Source organism: Mytilus edulis, chromosome 4 (genome assembly GCF_963676685.1).
Source record: "Mytilus edulis chromosome 4, xbMytEdul2.2, whole genome shotgun sequence".
NCBI lineage: Eukaryota > Metazoa > Mollusca > Bivalvia > Mytilida > Mytilidae > Mytilus > Mytilus edulis.
This window is the reverse complement of record NC_092347.1, coordinates 17,054,676-17,075,638: the sequence shown is the minus strand read 5'-3', so window position 1 is coordinate 17,075,638 and position 20,963 is coordinate 17,054,676. Positions and strand designations below refer to the sequence as shown.

The 20,963-nt window shown below is 33.4% G+C and overlaps 2 protein-coding genes across 3 annotated transcripts in view; one reads left to right on the top strand and one right to left on the bottom strand.

Annotated features, from left to right (window-relative positions):
* The window catches only part of LOC139521744 (coiled-coil domain-containing protein 172-like), a 388,671-nt gene extending 369,954 nt beyond the window's left edge, over positions 1-18,717 (bottom strand). The window contains exon 1 of the mRNA XM_071315316.1: positions 18,695-18,717. The gene's annotated coding sequence lies outside the window, so the exon portion shown is untranslated. The remainder of the gene's footprint in view (positions 1-18,694) is intronic.
* Positions 1-20,963, top strand: part of LOC139521733 (protein mono-ADP-ribosyltransferase PARP14-like) — a 55,757-nt gene that overhangs the window by 9,171 nt on the left and 25,623 nt on the right. For both annotated transcript variants that reach the window (XM_071315298.1, XM_071315297.1), the window contains exons 4-13: positions 1,304-1,356; positions 1,701-1,863; positions 10,165-10,386; positions 11,638-13,254; positions 13,648-13,778; positions 14,412-14,633; positions 15,114-15,317; positions 17,877-17,931; positions 18,945-19,012; positions 20,059-20,301. In XM_071315298.1, coding sequence (XP_071171399.1) covers positions 1,304-1,356; positions 1,701-1,863; positions 10,165-10,386; positions 11,638-13,254; positions 13,648-13,778; positions 14,412-14,633; positions 15,114-15,317; positions 17,877-17,931; positions 18,945-19,012; positions 20,059-20,301 — 2,978 coding nt within the window. The remainder of the gene's footprint in view (positions 1-1,303; positions 1,357-1,700; positions 1,864-10,164; positions 10,387-11,637; positions 13,255-13,647; positions 13,779-14,411; positions 14,634-15,113; positions 15,318-17,876; positions 17,932-18,944; positions 19,013-20,058; positions 20,302-20,963) is intronic.

Below are 20,963 nucleotides of genomic sequence, written 5' to 3'. Positions count from 1 at the left end.
TAGGGGCCAAAAAGGGGCCCAAATAAGCATTTTTCTTGGTTTTCGCACCATAACTTTAGTATAAGTAAATAGAAATCTATGAAATTTAAACACAAGGTTTATGACCATAAAAGGAAGGTTGGGATTGATTTTGGGAGTTTTGGTCCCACAGTTTAGGAATAAGGGGCCCAAAGGGTCCAAAATTAAACTTTGTTTGATTTCATCAAAAATTGAATAATTGGGGTTCTTTGATATGCCGAATCTAACTGTGTATGTTGATTCTTAATTTTTGGTCCGGTTTTCAAATTGGTCTACATTAAGGTCCAAAGGGTTCAAAATTAAACGCAATAGCAAGAAATCTTCAAGTGCACGGTATTGTGCAATAGCAAATATTTTCAATTGCACAGTATTGCACAATAGCAAGAAATATCTAATTGCACAATACTGTGAATCCTTGGGGTTCTTTGATATGCTGAATCTAAACATGTAATTAGATTTTTGATTATGGGCCCAGTTTTCAAGTTGGTCCAAATCAGGATCCAAAATTATTATATTAAGTATTGCGCAATAGCAAGAAATCTTCAATTGCACAGTATTGTGCAATAGCAAGTATTTTCAATTGAACAGTATTGCGTAATAGCAAGAAATATCTAATTGCACAATATTGCGCAATAGCAAGACATTTTCAATTGGAGTTATCTTTCTTTGTCCAGAATAGTAGTTGAATCAACTTAAATCATTGTTTTATACAATATACAATGTATATTCACTTTTACTACCAACTGATAAATTAAAACAATCTTTACCATTCAGCAATGTTCAGTGATAACAAGCACTTTTTTACATTTTGATATTTTATGATGTATTTAAATGAGTAGTTATTGTTGCAAACTCCATTAGAAATTTGAATTGAGATGGGTTTTGGAATAAGGGAAAGGGGGGTGTGAAAAAAAAATTGGGGGGGGGGGGGGGTTCAATTTTTCTCATTTCAGATTTCATAAATAAAAAGAAAATTTCTTCAAACATTTTTTTGAGAGGATTAATATTCAACAGCATAGTGAATTGCTCAATGTAAAACACAAATTTTAAGTTTATTAGACCATATTCATTCTGTGTCAGAAACCTATGCTGTGTCACACTATTTAATCACAATCCAAATTTAGAGCTGAATCCAGCTTGAATGTTGTGTCCATACTTGCCCCAACCGTTCAGGGTTCAACCTCTGCGGTCGTATAAAGCTGCGCCCTGTGGAGCCTCTGGTTACTAAATACTTATATATAATGATATTACATCAACTTGTCTTCTTTTTTTATTGTATGCGTAGAAGCACCTGATAAAAAGCCTGGGCCTTCTCAACAGGTAGCAGTAGAAGTACTGGTAAGTTAAAAAGTTCGTAAGTGCTCTTAAAGATACATTTGTTGCCAGATTTTTATAAAATTGATATCAGGTTTTTATGAACGCTGATTAACTGGTTTGTAAGAGTTATTTCTGTTAGAAATGTAATTTCTATAGAAAATTGCATATATATCATGTATATGCATTCAAAGGTTGTGAATTCAAATGTTAATGTTAATTGACTGGTATTGTCAGTTTTCCTACGGAAGGTCAGTGTTTTTTTTGGCACTGCAGCTTCCTCCACCAATACTGACAACCACACAGTAGCACAATAGTGTTGAAAGTGCTGTTAAACACCAATCAATCAATCAATCTATATGTTGTAGAAGCGAGAGAAGTGTTATATATGTGTGTCTGGTATTGACAAGGATACAAGTACTGAAACAATCATTAATTTGCTGGAAGGAAGAACCAAAGTTGGGATAATTACTGAACAGTCTGTGAGGAACAAGGAAGATCATGCTGTTGTTGTATTTAAGGATAAGATAGGTAAGTTATTATTTTTAACTCACCTGGGCAACTGGCTATCGTATGGGTCAAGGAAGATCATGCTGTTGTTGTATTTGAGGATACTATAGGTAAGTTATTATTCTTAACTCACCTGGGCAACTGGCTATCATATTGGATTAGGAAGATCATGCTGTTGTTGTATTTGAGGATAAGATAGGTAAGTTATTATTCTTAACTCACCTGGGCAACTGGCTATCGTATGGGACAAGGAAGATCATGCTGTTGTTGTATTTAAGGATAAGATAGGTAAGGTATTATTCTTAGCTCACCTGGACAACAGGCTATTGTGAGGGACAAGAAATATCATGCTGTTGTTGTTTTTACGGATAAGATAGGTAAGTTATTATTCTTAGCTCACCTGGACAACAGGCAATCATGAGGGACAAGGAAGATCATGCTGTTGTTGTATATTATTCTTAGCTCACCTGGACAACAGGCTATTGTGAGGGACAAGGAATATCATGCTGTTGTTGTATTTGAGGATGGTGTTCTTGGTGTCTTCAACCTATGCCAACATTTGATAAAAATATATTCAACCTATGCCTACAAACAAAATACAATACGTGTTGTTATAGCAATTATTAATTAATAAAAGGTAAAATACAGTCAGTAAATTAAAGCATTAAAATATTACTCTTTGAAAATTTAGAAACAAAAGTAAAGTATAATTTGCAAAATTGTGTTGTAGTAAAAATGGAATAATTAAAAAGTGTCTAAAAGAACAAAAATGTAAAATAGAACCCTTGATACTAACAAAATTGTGTTGACAAAAATATAAATTAATAATAAAAATAGACTAAATTTCTGAAAACTATTTGTGTTATTGCACACAGATGATACAATGTTATTTTCGGATAATGCATTCGATCTACAGTTGCAATTAGATATATTCTTTGAATATTGCAGTACCTGGAAATTAAAAGTAAACACAAGTAAAACTAAGATTATATTTTTTTCTGGTGGCAGATTACCCAAAAATATTAACTTTATATATGATAAAACTGCATTGGAGATAGTCATCAAATTGACATACCTTGGGTTGAATTTTTCAAGAACAGGTAGCTAGATATAAGTGCTTAGAAAATTTTAGTTAGAACAGCAAATAAATCAATGTATGAAGTATTGAAAAAGGGGAGATTGCACAACTTTTATCTCATGTCCTTATTCATACAGCTGGGTATGCTTAATTTTTGGTAAAAAATGGTAAATGGGGATGATAACAGGATTATTATTAATCTTATTCTAAGCTCAACTGGGCAACAGGCTATTGTACTGGACAAGGAAGAGCATGCTGTTGTTGTATTTAAGGATAAGATAGGAAAGTTATTATTCTTAGCTCACCTGGACAACAGGCTATCGTGAGGGACAAAGAAGATCATGCTGTTGTTGTATTTAAGGATAAGATAGGTAATTTATTATTCTTAGCTCACCTGGGCATCAGACTTTAGTGAGGGACAAGGAAGATCATGCTGTTGTCGTATTTAAGGATAAGATAGGAAAGTTATTATTCTTAGCTCACCTGAGCAACAGGTTATCATGAGGAACAAGGAAGATCATGCTGGTGTTGTATTTAAGGAAAAGATAGGAAGTTATTATTCTTAGCTCACCTGGGCAACAGGCTATTGTACTGGACAAGGAAGATCATGCTGTTGTTGTATTTAAGGATAAGATAGGTAATTTATTATTCTTAGCTCAACTGGGCAACAGGCTATTGTACTGGACAAGGAAGAGCATGCTGTTGTTGTATTTAAGGATAAGATAGGAAAGTTATTATTCTTAGCTCAACTGGGCAGCAGGCTATCGTGAGGGACAAGGAAGATCATGCTGTTGTTGTATTTAAGGATAAGATAGGTAATTTATTATTCTTAACTCAACTGGGCAACAGGCTATTGTACTGGACAAGGAAGAGCATACTGTTGTTGTATTTAAGGATAAGATAGGAAATTTATTATTCTTAGCTCACCTGGACAACAGGCTATCGTGAGAGACAAGGACGATCAAGCTGTTTATGTATTTAAGGATAAGATAGGAAAGTTTTTATTCTTAGCTCACCTGGGAAACAGGCTATTGTACTGGACAAGGAAGATCATGCTGTTGTTGTATTTAAGGATAAGATAGGAAAGTTATTATTCTTAGCTCACCTAGACAACAGGCTATTGTGAGGGACAAGGAAGATCATGCTGTTGTTGTATTTAAGGATAAGATAGGAAAGTTATTATTCTTAGCTCAACTGGACAACAGGCTATTGTGAGAGACCAGGACGATCATGCTGTTGTTGTATTGAAGGATAAGATAGGTAATTTATTATTCTTAGCTCACCTGGACAAAAGGCTATCGTGTGGGACAAGGAAGATCATGCTGTTATTGTATTTTAGGATAAGATAGGTTAGTCATTATTCTTAGCTTAACTGAACAACAGGCTATCGTGAGGGACAAGGAAGATCATGCTGTTGTTGCATTTAAGGATAAGATAGGTTAGTCATTATTCTTAGCTCACCTGCACAACAGGCTATTGTACTGGACAAGGAAGATCATGCTGTTGTTATACCCCCGCTTTGAAAAAAAGGGGGTATAATGTTTTACCTCTGTCTGTCCTTCCGTCAGTCCGTCAGTCCATCAGTCCGTCCGTCCCATGAATATTTTTCGTCACATTTTTCTCAATAACTACACTACCAGGATTTCTGAAATTTGGTTTCAGGCTTGATATAAGTCGGCTATACTGTGTGATGCGTTTTCAGATTCATCACTCAACAAATTCCAGTTTACCGAACACTTGTATCATTTTTACACCTGATAGCCAAGTTGAAAATTTTTCGTCACATTTTTCTCAGGAACTGCACTACCCTTATTTCTGATATTTGGTTTCAGACATGATATAAGTCAGCTATACTGTGTGATGCGTTTTCAGATTCATCACTCGACAACTTACTGTTTACCGAACACTTGTATAATTTTACACATGATAACCAAGTTGAAAATTTTTGTCACATTTTTCTTGATCAGGAACTTCAATACAAGGATTTCTGAAATTTGGTTTCAGGGTTTATATAAGTCTGCAATACTGTGTGATGCGTTTTCAGATTCATCACTCGACAACTTCCTGTTTACCGAACACTTGTATGATTTTACATATGATAGCCAAGTTGAAAATTTCGTCACATTTTTCTCAGGAATTACTATACAAGGGTTTCTGAAATTTGGTTTCAGGATTTATACAAGTCAGCTATACCGTGTAATGTGTTTTCAGATTCATCACTCAACAACTTCCTGTTTACCGAACACTTGCATATTTTTACACTATTAAAATTATCCACTTGCGGCGGGGGTATCATCAGTGAGCAGTAGCTCGTAGTTTCACTTGTTGTATTTGAGGATAAGATAGGTAATTTATTAGTCTTAGCTCACCTGGGCAACATGCTATCATGAGTGACAAGGAAGATCATGCTGGTGTTGTATTTAAGGATAAGATAGGTAAGTTATTATTCTTGGCTCAACTGAGCAACAGGCTATCCTGAGGGACAAGGAAGATCATGCTGTTGTTGTATTTAAGGATAAGATAGGTAATTTATTATTCTTAGCTCAACTGGGCAACAGGCTATTGTACTGGACAAGGAAGAGCATGCTGTTGTTGAATTTAAGGATAAGATAGGAAAGTTATTATTCTTGGCTCAACTGAGCAACAGGCTATCCTGAGGGACAAGGAAGATCATGCTGTTGTTGTATTTAAGGATAAGATAGGTAATTTATTATTCTTAGCTCAACTGGGCAACAGGCTATTGTGCTGGACAAGGAAGAGCATGCTGTTGTTGTATTTAAGGATAAGATAGGAAAGTTATTATTCTTAGCTCACCTTGACAACACGCTATCGTGAGGGACAAGGAAGATCATGCTGTTGTTGTATTTAAGGATAAGATAGGAAAGTTATTATTCTTAGCTCACCTGGACAACAGGCTATTGTGAGGGACAAGGAAGATCATGCTGTTGTTGTATTTAAGGATAAGATAGGTAAGTTATTATTCTAAGCTCAACTGGGCAACAGACTATCGTGAGGGACAAGGAAGATCATGCTGTTGTTGTATTTAAGGATAAGATAGGTAAGTTATTATTCTTAGCTCACCTGGACAACAGGCTATTGTGAGGGACAAGGAAGATCATGCTGTTGTTGTATTTCAGGATAAGATAGGTAATTTATTATTCTTAGCTAAACTGGGCAACAGGCAATCATGAGGGACAAGGAAGATCATGCTGTTGTTGTATTTAAGGATAAGATAGGTAAGTTATTATTTTTAGCTCACCTGGACAACAGGCTATCGTGAGGGACAAAGAAGATCATGCTGTTGTTGTATTTAAGGATAAGATAGGTAAGTCATTATTCTTAGCTCACCTTGAATTGACAACAGGCTATTGTGAGGGACAATGAAGATCATGCTGTTGTTGTATTTGAGGAAAAGATAGGTTATTTATTATTCTTAGCTCAACTGGGCAACAGATTATTGTGAGGGACAAGAAAGATCATGCTGTTGTTGTATTTGAGGATAAGATAGGTAAGTTATTATTCTTAGCTCACCTGGGCAACAAGCTGTCATGAGGGACAAGGAAGATCATGCTGTTGTTGTATCTAAGGATAAGATAGGTAATTTATTATTCTTAACTCAACTGGACAACAGGCTATTGTACTGGACAAGGAAGATCATGCTGTTGTTGTATTTGAGGATAAGATAGGTAATTTATTATTCTTAGCTCAACTGGGCAACAGGCTATTGTGAGGGACAAGGAAGATCATGCTGTTGTTGTATTTGAGGATAAGATAGGTAAGTCATTATTCTTTGCTCACCTGGGCAACAGGCTATCGTGAGGGACAAGGAAGATCATGCTGTTGTTGTATTGAAGGATACGATAGGTAATTTATTATTCTTAGCTCACCTGGACAACAGGCTATTGTGAGGGACAATGAAGATCATGCTGTTCTTGTATTTAAGGATAACATAGGTAAGTTATTATTCTTAGCTCACCTGGACAAGAGGCTATTATGAGAGACAATGAAGATCATGCTGTTGTTGTATTTGAGGATAAGATAGGTAAGTTATCTTGTTATTATTCTTAGCTCACCTGGGAAACAGGCTATCATGAGGGACAAGGAAGATCATGCTGTTGTTGTATTTGAGAATAAGATAGGTAAGTTATTATTCTTAGCTCACCTGGACAACAGGCTGTGAGAGCTTTTCTCATCATTTGATGTTGGGTGTTGTCCATACACTGATAAATTGTGTTATGTAATTATCTGATCTTGTAATGGTTGCAAACCATGGTTGTATGGGAAGTTGTATAAATATTGACATTAGTTTGCCACTGTTGTAGTTGGTGATCCGCTGAAAAATGCAATCTTCTCTGAACCCCTGGGCTGAAATAACTCAGACTTTGCAGACAAGTTGTTGATGATGGTTTAGTTGATATGATTTAGTTATATTCATTGCTTATGTTTCTGATTTTATTTTAATGAGTAAGTTTCAACAAAAATTGTTACTAACAACAAATAAAAAGAATAATGGTTAAAATTTTCAAATAATTCTCCATATTCAAGATGGCAGTGGCGGATCCAGAACTTTTCCTAAGGGGGGGCCCGCTGACTGACATAAGGGGGGGCCACTCCAGTCATGCTTCAGTGATTCCCTATACAATCAACCAAATTTTCCCCATGAAAGGGGCCCAGGGCCCCCCTGGATCTACCTATGAGATGACTGCCTTTATGTGCAGATTTGATGAATGTGTTGGCAGATCTCAACAAAATTTATGTTTGAGGTTAGATTGATATGCACTGGGGTAAAGCTGATGACCGTAACTGCATTCACGGTCATCCCAAGATGTCGGATGAAAAAATGGGTCAGTATTTGTATTGTCTGTTTAAGTGTTTCTATATCATTTTCTTTACAAAGCATACATTGGTACGATGTAAATTTATAAAAGATTCACACGGAAATCACAAATTACTACCGAGAAATGTGTATTGAACAGGAAATTGGATTTGAAAAATCGCTAAGATGACCGTAAATCATAATTGAGATGACCATAACAGGATCAGCGATTCATAACAAGGGTGACCGTAATTGGCTAAAAGCTGACCGTAATTTGCAAAGGATGACCGTAACTTTTAAAGGATGACCGTCTATTCTAAGAAATATCCATAATTGTATTCATAGTTTTTTGTTGAGTTTGTCTCAATAGGGGCTCGATTAGCGGATATAACTATATTTAATCAATTTCTTTTAACTATTTGCCGTATTTTGAGTTTATGACAATGATAGTAAAGTGCAAATTTTTCGTAAATAATAATTATTATTGATAACGACATTAAAAATTGAATACAAATTGACAGCGATACGAAGAAAAGTTGGAAGAAAAAAAAACCCGGTTAATTAAACATATGAATATCCAGTAATCGAGCCCATGTGTATGGTTCCTCAGGAAGCACATTAGAATCTTAACATCTGCCAAAAAATGACACATTCCCTTGACAACACTGGATCCGATGGAACTGCAAAATTTCTTTGGTTTTACTGGTATGTTTTCAGCTGATAGTCCTTTTGCTTTATACCCCCTAAAAAGTTAACTCCCTTACCCTTGAACAGTTTCTTTATAGTAATACAGAATGCCAGCGTTTCTGGAACATATCTTATGGAGTATATTGTTGACTGAGAATAAAACCTTCCGACATCCAGTAACAAATGAAAAGCAATATGTTCAGTAAATATTCCATTAGATATGGATTTCAATACGGAAATGAAGTCTTCGTATCGCCCTATCGCTTTTAGTTTTGCTTCAATATTTGGTAATAGTTCATAAATATAAAAAAAAAAGATGTGGTATGACTGCCAATGAGACAACTCTCCACAAGAGACCAAAATGTCACATAAATTAACAACTATAGGTCACCGTACTGCCTTCAACAATGAGCAAAGTCCATACCGCATAGTCAGCTATAAAAGGCCCCTAAAAACAATGTAAAACAATTCAAACGAGAAAATAAACGACCTAATAAAGTTCATTTTTTTATTCCGTTTGACACCCTTCTTCTACATAATCACCACTGACTTTCAAATTTGATATAGTTTGTTCTTCTTAATTTATATTTGGCTTATAACCTTTTTCATGCATTATTTTAAGTTTTGTTACTTCAACTCCGAAATGTACATACCGATATGCACAATGACTAGTGTTTTCATCGAAAACTTTATTTCTAAAACTAAATGTTTGTGGATAAACATGATTTTCCATAGTGTGTATCAAAATGCTGTCTACATTAAATGACGTGAATTTGCAAGTGGTATAGTGATAAGACATGTACCTATCTGAAATAAAGAACATTATTTTGAAATGGTAGTTGAAACGATATAATGTCAATGGGTGTACATGCATTGCCATTTTTAAAAAGATGTATGTTTTATATGATATAAATAGGAATCCCAGAAATAAAAAAAATTATTTTGGCTTGTACTTGGAGGCTACATATGGTAAACTGTATTTTTTCTTCTACCTATAGGATAATGCAGTCTTATAAAATACGTTTTATACCAACAGGATTTACTATTTGATACAAAACGGGAAATACAACTACGGATATTTCTTAGAATTGATGGTCATCTTTTATAAATTACGGTCATCCTTCACAAACTACGGTCATCTATTTACCAATCACGGTCATCCTTGTTATATATTACGGTCATCTTGAAAATATTTTAATCACGATTTACGGTCATCTTAGCGATTTTTTCAAATCCAATTTCAAGTTTCATACACATTTCCCGGTAGTTGTTTGTGATTTCCGTGTGAATCTTTCGTGAATGCAGTTACGGTCATCAGCTTCACCCCAGTGGATATGGCGAACAAGACAACAAGAATAAAAAAGTAACATTTCATGATGGCTGCCAAAGCATGTATTAATTTCAACATTATCTGATTTCTACCCCCAAAAAATATATATTCAGAGATTAAGTTTAACATACTGGGCAAGATTACAACAAACTTATTATAGTGAACAATCTGTCATACATTCTATAAATCATCAACATAAAGAATTGTATATCCAGCCAAGATTTTACAGGAGTTCTGATACAACTGTGCTGTTAACAAGGATAAATCCAAATGTGTAAAACATTGCAAAAACAATGGGAAAATTGCTCTTGCTACTCTATTGTAAGCTGCTAAGTCAAAATGTTGTACATTTGTATACGGTTTTCTTCTTTTATTTCATCATATTCATCAGATAAACTGATTTATTTTTAGATATAGAAAAACTTAAAGAATCATGTAGAAGCAAAAAAAATACAAATATCAATTTGGAATTTGAAGAACTTGATCCACCAAAGTTAGTTATAGCAAGTTCCCAGGATGACAAATTTACAGAAGATACATTCAGGAATTATTTAGAGTACAAAAGGAAATTTTCTATAAAGAAAGTTGATACACAAGAAGGATTTATTTCAGCATGGTTTAAGGATAATTCTGGTATGTGTCTGAAAAGCTTGTTAATTGGAGCATTTAAAATAATCATTATTGATATGAATACAATATATTAAGAAAGATCATATGACTTTTGATCCAACAAAGATATTGACTATCTCTATTTGTAGAGTTATTGTCATACATATGGAAATATTGCATGTGTCTTATTAAAACCAAGATGGCAACCACTTATGAATGGCAAATAGTATTTGGTATGCAGGTTTATAACCATTGGTCTTTCTTATTTCCATAGAGGTGAGGAATTTGGCCCTGCACGTTCAGTCATGGTTCATTGACTAAATGTTTTGCAAAGCAAATTTGTTTAAAGAATGACCAATCCAAATTCACCTTTTGCATTGTACATTAAAGGACAAGGTACGATAAGGCCTGTTTTTGGCCACCCTATTATCTCATTTTTCAAATTTTGTTTTGGAAAGCTACTTATCACTTTAAAATATTCCCATATTCTCTTAGGTTTGAAGTTTTTTTTTATGAACTTCAAAACAATTAATTTCAGAAAATGGGTTAGGTGAGGGGGGTAAAGGGCATCAGAAATACCAAAAGGTAGGAAAAATTACAATTTTTGGTCATTGTTTCTTAAAATTTAATAGTGTGCGCCTTTGTGACCTGGTGAAATTCCTGGGTCATGTTGGCTCAAGCACTTAAAAATTAAAAAATTGTAATACGGAACACCTTGCAAAGTGAATAATAATTACAATTTTTGAATAAAAACAGAAGGTTTACCCTTACCCCCTCACCTCACCCAGTTGCTAAAATTAGTGGTTTTGAAGTTCATCCAAACATACTTCAAACCTTAGGGAATATTTAACATAATAAGTAGCTTTTCAAAACAGAATTTGAAAAATTGAAAATAGGCGGGCCAAAAACAGGCCTTCTTGTATCTTGTCCTTTATAAAAATGAGAGACTGATGCCTCTGTGTCAACAGTTTAGGTTTAATTTGATTCATTTGTCACAACATATGTACAATATACTGTACAAATCTTATTGAGTCAGTGCCAACACAATGATTTTCAATTTGCATTCTTGGTCTAAAAGAATTGCACTACACAATCACTGTGTTCTTCTGTTAGCTTAAAGTGTGGCAAAGTTTAACTTTGAATTTATTGAATCATAGGATTAAATGTTAACAAAGCTTCCTTAACTTGGAACCGAATACGACAGAAAGAAGTCATTATTACCTGAAACTGTTGAAATTAGACCATGGATGTTTAAAATCTATCATTATTTTTCAGAAGTTGAAAAAATTCTAAAGGATACCAATATTAAAATAGGAGGCTTTGAAGTTATTGTTTCACCAATGTATTATTGTGACCATGGTTTCTGCTTGGATCACAATTTGCATAGAGTTTCCATTCCTGCTCCTTTCAAACCATCTGTTCCAAATAGTCATATCAAATCTTTCATCATAGAAATTACATCGGTATGTGATGCTAAACTTAAAGCACATCATGGTCGATTGATACAAAAGGATGAAATCCATATTGAATGTACACTTGACCCTAAAAGCAAAGATACTAGAAAGAAAGTTCAAACATGGGAAAAGGATATAAGAAAAGCATGGGAAGAATTTGTTAAAGATTGTGCTCACAAAAAGGAAATACAGATCAATGATGCAATAAAAGAATCATTACTTGAACATATAAACAAAACTAAAATTAGTCATACATCTGAAAAATTGAAAGTCTTGTTTCATGATGATTCACAACTGAAATTTGTATTTGTTGGTGAATCCAAAATAGTTGAAAACTTCCATAACCAAGTTTCAGCCAAGAAGATAGAAATTCAAAAGAAGTTAGATAGAAAGAATAAAATCACAAGAAAAACAATGAAGAATATAAATCCATTACACCTTGCTTTATTGAAAGAGATTCATGTGCTTGATGATCTTAAGTCCTTGGCAGATGATTTCAGCCTTGAAGCAGACGACACTAGTGGACATGTGACCTTGATAGGTGTTCCTGATGATATTAGGTCTGCAGAGGTCAAAATTTATGAGGCAAAAAATGATTATGAGCTTTGGCAAATAGATGATCTTTCCATGAATAAATGTAAACTACTGGAGAAAGACGTTATTCTTCAGACTATAGTGGAGAACATTAGGGATAACCATCTCCATGTTGTTATTGTAGTTAAACCACCAGTCATTAAAGTTTGCACAAATTGTCAGAACAAAAGAAAATTGGTTGAAAAGATAATCAAGGATGAAGTAGAAGAGGAAAAAATTGTATTAGATTCAACAAATCAGATTGTGCTCACAATTGATGAATGGACAGACAAAAAGGAGGAAATACAAAATATTTTCAGTGGGACTTGTATTATAGATGATAGTCAGGGTGACAGCATTGTTGTCACTGCTAGGAGTCTGCTTCTTGATGGTATAATAGAGGAATTAAACGATTTCATTGTCAGCTATTCCATATACACTGATAATGTACGAATTCAAGATGATGGAGTCATGAAATATCTTGAAAAGCACTGCAGCAACTGGAAATCAAGGCTGGAATTCAATCAGAGTAAACATTCATTGAAGATGGAATTTAAAAGAAATATGGTATATCTATCTGGTACCAAAAATGGGATTTCTAAGGCAAAAGAGGAAATAAATGATAAAATCCGACGAATCGGTCAACCAGAAACTCATAGTATATCGAAACCAGGTATTGATTCATTATTTGATAATAAACGCAAGACTTCAAACCTACTTGATCAAATTGAAGATGACACAGAGACTATTATATTGGTGGATGAAAACCTCATGCGTGGAGCAAAACCAAAACAAGTTGATCAAGATAAACAGACAGATGAAGATTTTGTGATGGATTATGCAGCTCAAAATTTTCACAGACAAAGTATGTACCATTTTTTAATTTGACAGATATGTTATTCTATGGCAGAAGGGGTATTTAGTTTGATGAATTTGCTGTAAATTTACATGCTGGGGCATCTGTGTCCCATGGACACATTCTTCTTTTTTTTATGTTTAATTTTATATCATCTGAAAAATTGGTTGACAAATTGAATATTAACATGTTCTATTCCCACTACAAGAAAGCTGTTCTTGTCATATTTTAACTAAGCAAAAACCTAAAAAAACCTGTCCATTCCTTGGCAATGATGAAGCAGATCAATCAAGGTCTGTATGGCTGACTTTGCAATGCTTACATATTGTGGAAAAGCATATAATTATTTACAGGTAACTCATATCTTCTAGTAGTATCCAATTTATGTCTGTATTTTAATAGATACTGGAAGAAAAATGCATCAGAAACAGTTTCCACATAGAGAACATAAAGCCCCTAAGATAGGACCATATGTTTGCAGAAACAAAACTAAAATCACATTGGTGTTGAAACAGGGTCTAAGCACACAACAGGTAAGTAATTATATATATATATATATCTTAAGACATGTGCAATGATACTGATATAATTTACTAAGTGATGTATGAACAATTTTGGGGGTAAATAGTTAATAATCTACTTGTCATTCTGTCCACCAGTGTCCTGCTTTGTGCCTCAGGTACATACCTTTTGTTGGACTGGGGTTATGTCTTATATCACAAGTCAGGTCACTCTAACCTGACTTTGATAACTATGAGAGAAGAACCTTGTCTGATTTGTGTCCTGTAAAAACTTTTGTACTGTAGATCTTAGGTGTTTACCAGCTATTAAAGTATCTTGTGATGGGTTTGAGTCATGTACCAAAGTTAGGTTACTCTAACTTTAATTTTGAACCGTAATTCCTATGATAGTAAAACCTTGTCTGAGTTGTGTTTGGTGCATAACTTTTGTACTGGACTACTGGTATTGACAAAACTAAATATTTATGCAGAAACATCAAAATGACATTGAATTAAACCTTTGACCCCTATGTCAATAAAAAGTTGTTTGATTTGTGTACAGTGCATTAGTTTTGTATTGAAACACATAGTTACAGGCGAGACATAAGTTTATTCCTTTTACAAATTGTTTGAAATGCAAACGAAAATAAAAAATCCCTATTTCAGGCTGATGTACTTGTCTGTTCCACCAATGCTACATTAGACTTGACTGGAAAAGCAGGAAGTGACCTTGTCAAAGGTGCAGGTCAAGGTTTAGTCCAAGAAATAAAGAGTAAATATACAGGTGGTATTAAACATGGTGAAATTGCTGTTCTTCAAGGTCATGGCCTGAACTGTCAACAAGTTTTTCTTGCTGCTTTACCATCATGGAGAACTGGTGTTGAAAAGGTATGTACCTTGAATATATTTATATAGTTCTTTAATCTGCCTTAATTTGTACTTGAGTTATTTGAATATTTTAGTGATTCTTGACATAACGTTACAGTGAAAACATGATTTGAGGTAACATATGTTTTCCACTAACTTTGTTTTATGCATAGTTTAAGATTCTGAAAATATGTTTCTTCTGTTGCATCACTTAGCCATACATAATTATAATACATGTATATATAGTATTTACTGGTACTTAGCACCATTCAGAATGTCTAGCGTGACTTACACCACTTCAGAGCAATGTGAATGAGCATGCACATTAATCCAAATGCAAGATATAATGAGGCCTGAGAAAAGAAACTGATGGAAACCATAAACTATGACAGACTCCAGTGGAAGGCTGCATGAAGAATTTCAGTTTAATTTTCAATTTGATGAGAAAAATGTATTCTTTCAAAACTGAAAAAGTAATTTCAGTACATCATTTCTTTTTAGACTCTACAGGATAGCTTGAATGCTTGTTTACAGAATGCCTCTGGTTACAAGTCAATAGTTTTACCTGCCATGGGAACTGGTGCTTTGAGTTATCCTCGGGATAAAGTAGCAGAATTGATGTATACAACAGTCTGTGAATTTGATAAGACTGTCAGTAATTTAAAGGATGTGAGATTTTTGTGTTTTGATGATGACACAATAAAGGTAAATGAATTTTCTCATAACTTTAATCAGTACCAGTATTTGAAGAATCATACAAAACAAAATTCATCTTTTATTTTATTAGTTTTTATACGACCGCAAAATTTGAAAATTTTTTCGTCGTATATTGCTATCACGTTGGCGTCGGCATCGTCGTCGTCGTCATCGTCCGGCGTCCGAATACTTTTAGTTTTCGCACTCTAACTTTAGTAAAAGTGAATGGAAATCTATGAAATTTTAACACAAGGTTTATGACCACAAAAGGAAGGTTGGTATTGATTTTGGGAGTTTTGGTCCCAACATTTTAGGAATTAGGGGCCAAAAAGGGCCCAAATAAGCATTTTCTTGGTTTTCGCACTATAACTTTAGTTTAAGATAATAGAAATCTATGAAATTTTGACACAAGGTTTATGACCACAAAAGAACGGTTGGATTGATTTTGGGAGTTTAGGTTTCAACAGTTTAGGAATTAGGGGCCAAAAAAGGGCCCAAATAAGCATTATTCTTAGTTTTCGCACAATAACTTTAGTTTAAGTAAATAGAAATCAATGAAATTTAAACACAATGTTAATGACTACAAAAGGAAGGTTGGTATTGATTTTGGGAGTTTAGGTCCCAACAGTTTAGGAATTAGGGGCCAAAAAGGGACCCAAATAAGCATTTTTCTTGGTTTTCGCACCATAACGTTAGTATAAGTAAATAGAAATCTATGAAATTTAAACACAAGGTTTATGACCATAAAAGGAAGGTTGGTATTGATTTTGGGAGTTTTGGTCCCAACAGAATAAGGGGCCCAAAGGGTCCAAAATTAAACTTTGTTTGATTTCATCAAAATTGAATAATTGGGGTTCTTTGATATGCCGAATCTAACTGTCATGACTGTGTATGTAGATTCTTAACTTTTGGTCCCGTTTTCAAATTGGTCTACATTAAGGTCCAAAGGGTCCAAAATTAAACTTAGTTTGATTTTGACAAAAAATGAATCAGTTAGGTTCTTTGATATGCTGAATCTAAAAATGTACTTAGATTCTTGATTATTGGCCCAGTTTTCAAGTTGGTCCAAATTGGGGTCCAAAATTAAACTTTGTTTGATTTCATCAAAAATTGAATAAATGGGGTTCTTTGATATACCAAATCTAACTGTGTATGTAGATTCTTCATTTTTGGTCCTGTTTTCAAATTGGTCTACACTAAAGTCCAAAGGGTCCAAAATTAAACTTAGTCTGATTTCAACAAAAATTGAAATCTTGGGGTTCTTTGATATGCTGAATCCAAAAATGTACTTAGATTTTTTATTATGGGCCCAGTTTTCAAGTTGGTCCAAATCAGGATCTAAAATTATTATATTAAGTGTTGTGCAATAGCAAGTCTTTTCAATTGCACAGTATTGCGCAATGGCAAGAAATATCTAATTGCACAATATTGTGCAATAGCAAATTTTTTTTTAATTAGAGTTATCTTTCTTTGTCCAGAATAGTAAGCAAGAAATATCTAATTGCAAAATATTGTGCAATAGCAAGATTTTTTTTTAATTGGAGTTATCTTTCTTTGTCCAGAATCAACTTAAATCTTTGTTATATACAATATACAATGTATATTCACTTTTTACTACCAACTGATAAATTATAATAAATAACATTCAGTGATAACAAGCAGTTTTTTTTACATCTTAATATTTTATGATGTATTTAAATGAGTAGTTATTGTTGCAAACTCCATTAGAAATTTTAATTGAGATTAGTTTTGGAATAAGGGAAAGGGGGATGTGATTAAAAAAATTGGGTTCAATTTTTCTCATTTGAAATTTCATAAATAAAAACGAAAATTTCTTCAAACATTTTTATGCCCCACCTACGATAGTAGAGGGGCATTATGTTTTCTGGTCTGTGCGTCCGTCCGTCTGTCCGTTCGTTCGTCCGTCCGTTCGTCCGTCCGTCTGTCCCGCTTCAGGTTAAAGTTTTTGGTCAAGGTAGTTTTTGATGAAGTTTAAGTCCAATCGACTTCAAACTTAGTACACATGTCCCCTATGATATGATCTTTCTAATTTTAATGCCAAATTAGAGTTTTTACCCCAATTTCACGGTCCACTGAACATGGAAAATGATAGTGCGAGTGGGGCATTCGTGTACTGAGGACACATTCTTGTTTTGAGAGGATTAATATTCAACAGCATAGTGAATTGCTCTAAGAGAAAACAAAAATTTTAAGTTCATTAGAACACATTCATTCTGTGTCAGAAACCTATGCTGTGTCAACTATTTAATCACAATCCAAAATTAGAGCTGAATCCAGCTTGAATGTTGTGTCCATACTTGCCCCAACCGTTCAGGGTTCAACCTCTGCGGTCGTATAAAGCTACGCCCTGCGGAGCATCTGGTTTTTAAAATGTTCCGAAAATCAATCAAAGTCTTGTACACAAGTATCATTTCTATCACATCCAGCTCATATATTACTTATAGTTTTGGCCTGAGATTGTTTAACTTCAAACAATATTATATTTTTATATAAATAGCGACTTACAAAAGCTGATATATTTGAGTAGTATGCATTTGATATTTTCAGGCATTCCAAGTAGAGGAAGCCAGTAGACTAGATTCACTGGGACATCATGGACAAGGTAGCTAGGTTACACATTAAATTTATATTTTTAAAAAGAAATTAGGATAATCCTTTATTACATAATTAAGAATAAATGTAATTTTAGCCATGTGTATTTATATCACAGGGTTAGCTAGCCTTGAAACGACCCCTCACTCATACGCAGCCACAATGCCTTGCAGAGTTATTGACCAAATGGCATTGTGACCACCTTTGTAAGCATGCAAGCACTTTTTTTCTTAAGTTCCTAATTCAATGGCTAGTACACGAGAAAAAAAGAGAAAAACTAAGAGATATGATTGACAGTTTGAAGCTGAAAGCAACAAAACACAAGTAAGATGAAAGTGAAACGCACAACAACAGACTCTTTTTAAGAAAATTAACTGAGGATAATATTAATAATGAAATTAATGCCTTAGAAAACAAAAACAAATGTGTTCTGTCTCTCGCTATGCCTGATAGGAAATGACTAGAAATCCATGATGTCATTTTATCTTTCCAAAACCGCAAACAAGCCAGTGTGAAACAAGTACATTCTTTGTCTGGCAAACTACATTGGGCTTGTCAGATGGAAAAGGGGATTAAGACTTTTGTTAGGCGTTCATTTTATGAATTTGTTTAAAACTTTGTTTTTAAATTTTTTTTAGGCCAAGTCTGCCTAAAATATTTTTTTCTTTGAAGCCCTTTTATTGTAATTTTTTAAAGGACTTAAAGGACTGATTGTGAAATTAATGATTTATTTGATAAATTTTTAAAAATTAAGTCTCTTCAAATATATACACCTTATCGCTATTTGTCCGCCATTGCTGGAAATCACACAGGTTCCCGTAAAATTTTGACGTCATAAAACAAAATATCTGACGCAACAATGGAAAAGTGATTGTTGTTGACGTCAAAAGTTCAAGCGGACGGGTCAGCCGGGATTAGCGATAAGGTGTATTTAGTTAGATAGAAAATAACTCATTTTGTTATTAATTGTTTTTTCAATCGCAACATATCCACTGTACATGATTGTCTTGTTTTATATTATAGCAACTGGTCCTTACAAGAAAAATAACATAACAGTTACTGTTGTTAAAGGTGAACTGGGAAAAATGACAGTACGTATATTTATCTTAAATAAAGAATTTAAAATATATTACCTCTGGAGAATTTAAAATATGTAACGACGAGAAGAATAACATCTAGAAGAAATTTGAAATATATTACCTTTAAAAGGTATTAAAATATATAACTAATAAATGTAAATAATGAGGTCCAAAAATTGTTAGAATTATAATTAACACTTCTGGGTCCAATATAGAATCTTGAGAACTGTTTGAAGATTGCTTTAAAAAGTTGAAATTATATTACCTTTTGTAAATGTTCCTTTTTAACCAAACGTGTGTCTGGCATATAAAATATCAAGCCTGTTATCTATGCTGTGTTTTATTGGATACTCTGCATTGTACTAGGCATTCATAATTATTCAGGAGTCTAAAATAAAAATGATAGAATTTGTTCATACTTTGCCAAAACGTATTATCTCTTGATATATGTTCAAAAATGTAATAAAACTGATTGGTCACCACACATTTTCTCAAGCTACAGGTTGTGATAAAATGGCACATTTTGTATGGATTACACAGGAAAAAACACCAATTTGGAATTAGAAACTAAACTAAATGATAGAATTGTAAAATAAATTACAAAAAGTTAGCTTTCAGACAATGCTTTGAGAATATCAAAAGAAAAGATAGGGTCATCATACATTTTACTGGCTTAAATACAAAATAGGAAAATTCCATGTAGATTCGTTCAGAAAATGCACTGTTTTAGAGTTACCTTCCCTTAAAATGCCAATTAAAAAAAAACATTTAAAAACAACCAAAAATAATCATCACTTGTAAACATTTTAATATTTATAAGTTATATTCTTATAAATTGGTTCTCTTAAAAGAAAACTCAAATTAAATATCTGCATTCCTAGCCATTATCAAATTTTGCTAACTTGATAGAAAATCTGGACCTTAGGTTCTCTGTTTCTTACAATCCAAGTGGCGAAAGACACCCTACCCTTACTACCTTAATAGCCCTTTTTAAGATCTCAAGCTTATATTTTTTTGTTCATTTTCTACCCTGATTCATCTTGAGTTTTCTGTTTTAGACTGATGTGTTAGTTGCTGCAGTACCAACACATTTAAATCTAGAAACATCAGGTGGAGCAGGCATGTCATTGATGAAACATGTCCCTAATATTCAAACAGAAATCAATAACAAATATTCAAATGGTATAAGAATGGGAGGATTTGCTGAAATTCCAATAACTAGTGGTGGAACTTGTAAAGCTGTATATTTAACTTCTATAGCACCATGGAATGCACAAAACTCAAAGAAAGATGAAGATATGGTAAATTTACCTTCTGTATTATGTCCAATTGACAAAAGAAATTTGAATCATATATTCATCATCTTCTCTGAAATTATCTAGCACGTTCTAAATAAACTTTGTAGAGGGTAGTAGAAGGAAAGTCTTCTGCAAATGATCATCCTTTGATTTTGATTGGATAAAAAAATGTTACCTATGAAGATTTTATATGATTCAACAAATTTTGAAAATCTTTTAAGAATCTATAAGGTGAAATGTTTTGAATTTTGAAAAAAGCATTAGCTACAATTTAGACAACAATTTAAGTATTATTTGTTTTTGAGAAAACATTATTTAAAGCAGAATTTTGAAATTTTAATTTGCAGTGAGCAAGCAGTTTGCATGGAAATATTTTGTAAATATTTTGTAAGTTCTAAAATATTGCTGATAAGTTATTGTCTTAGACGACCTTGATTAGGTCCATATGCATGCAACCTTTAATTTGAACCTATGTTGGAGATAATAATAATAATAATAATAATAAATTCTTTAATTTAAAGAGGGTAACTCAATTAGAAATAGTCTAATTTTCATTGAGGCCCTCAAACAAAATACATGCATACAGTTAACATTCATACATTCATACATTAATTTACAATATATATTACTAGTATATACACAATTCAATCATTGAAATATACAAA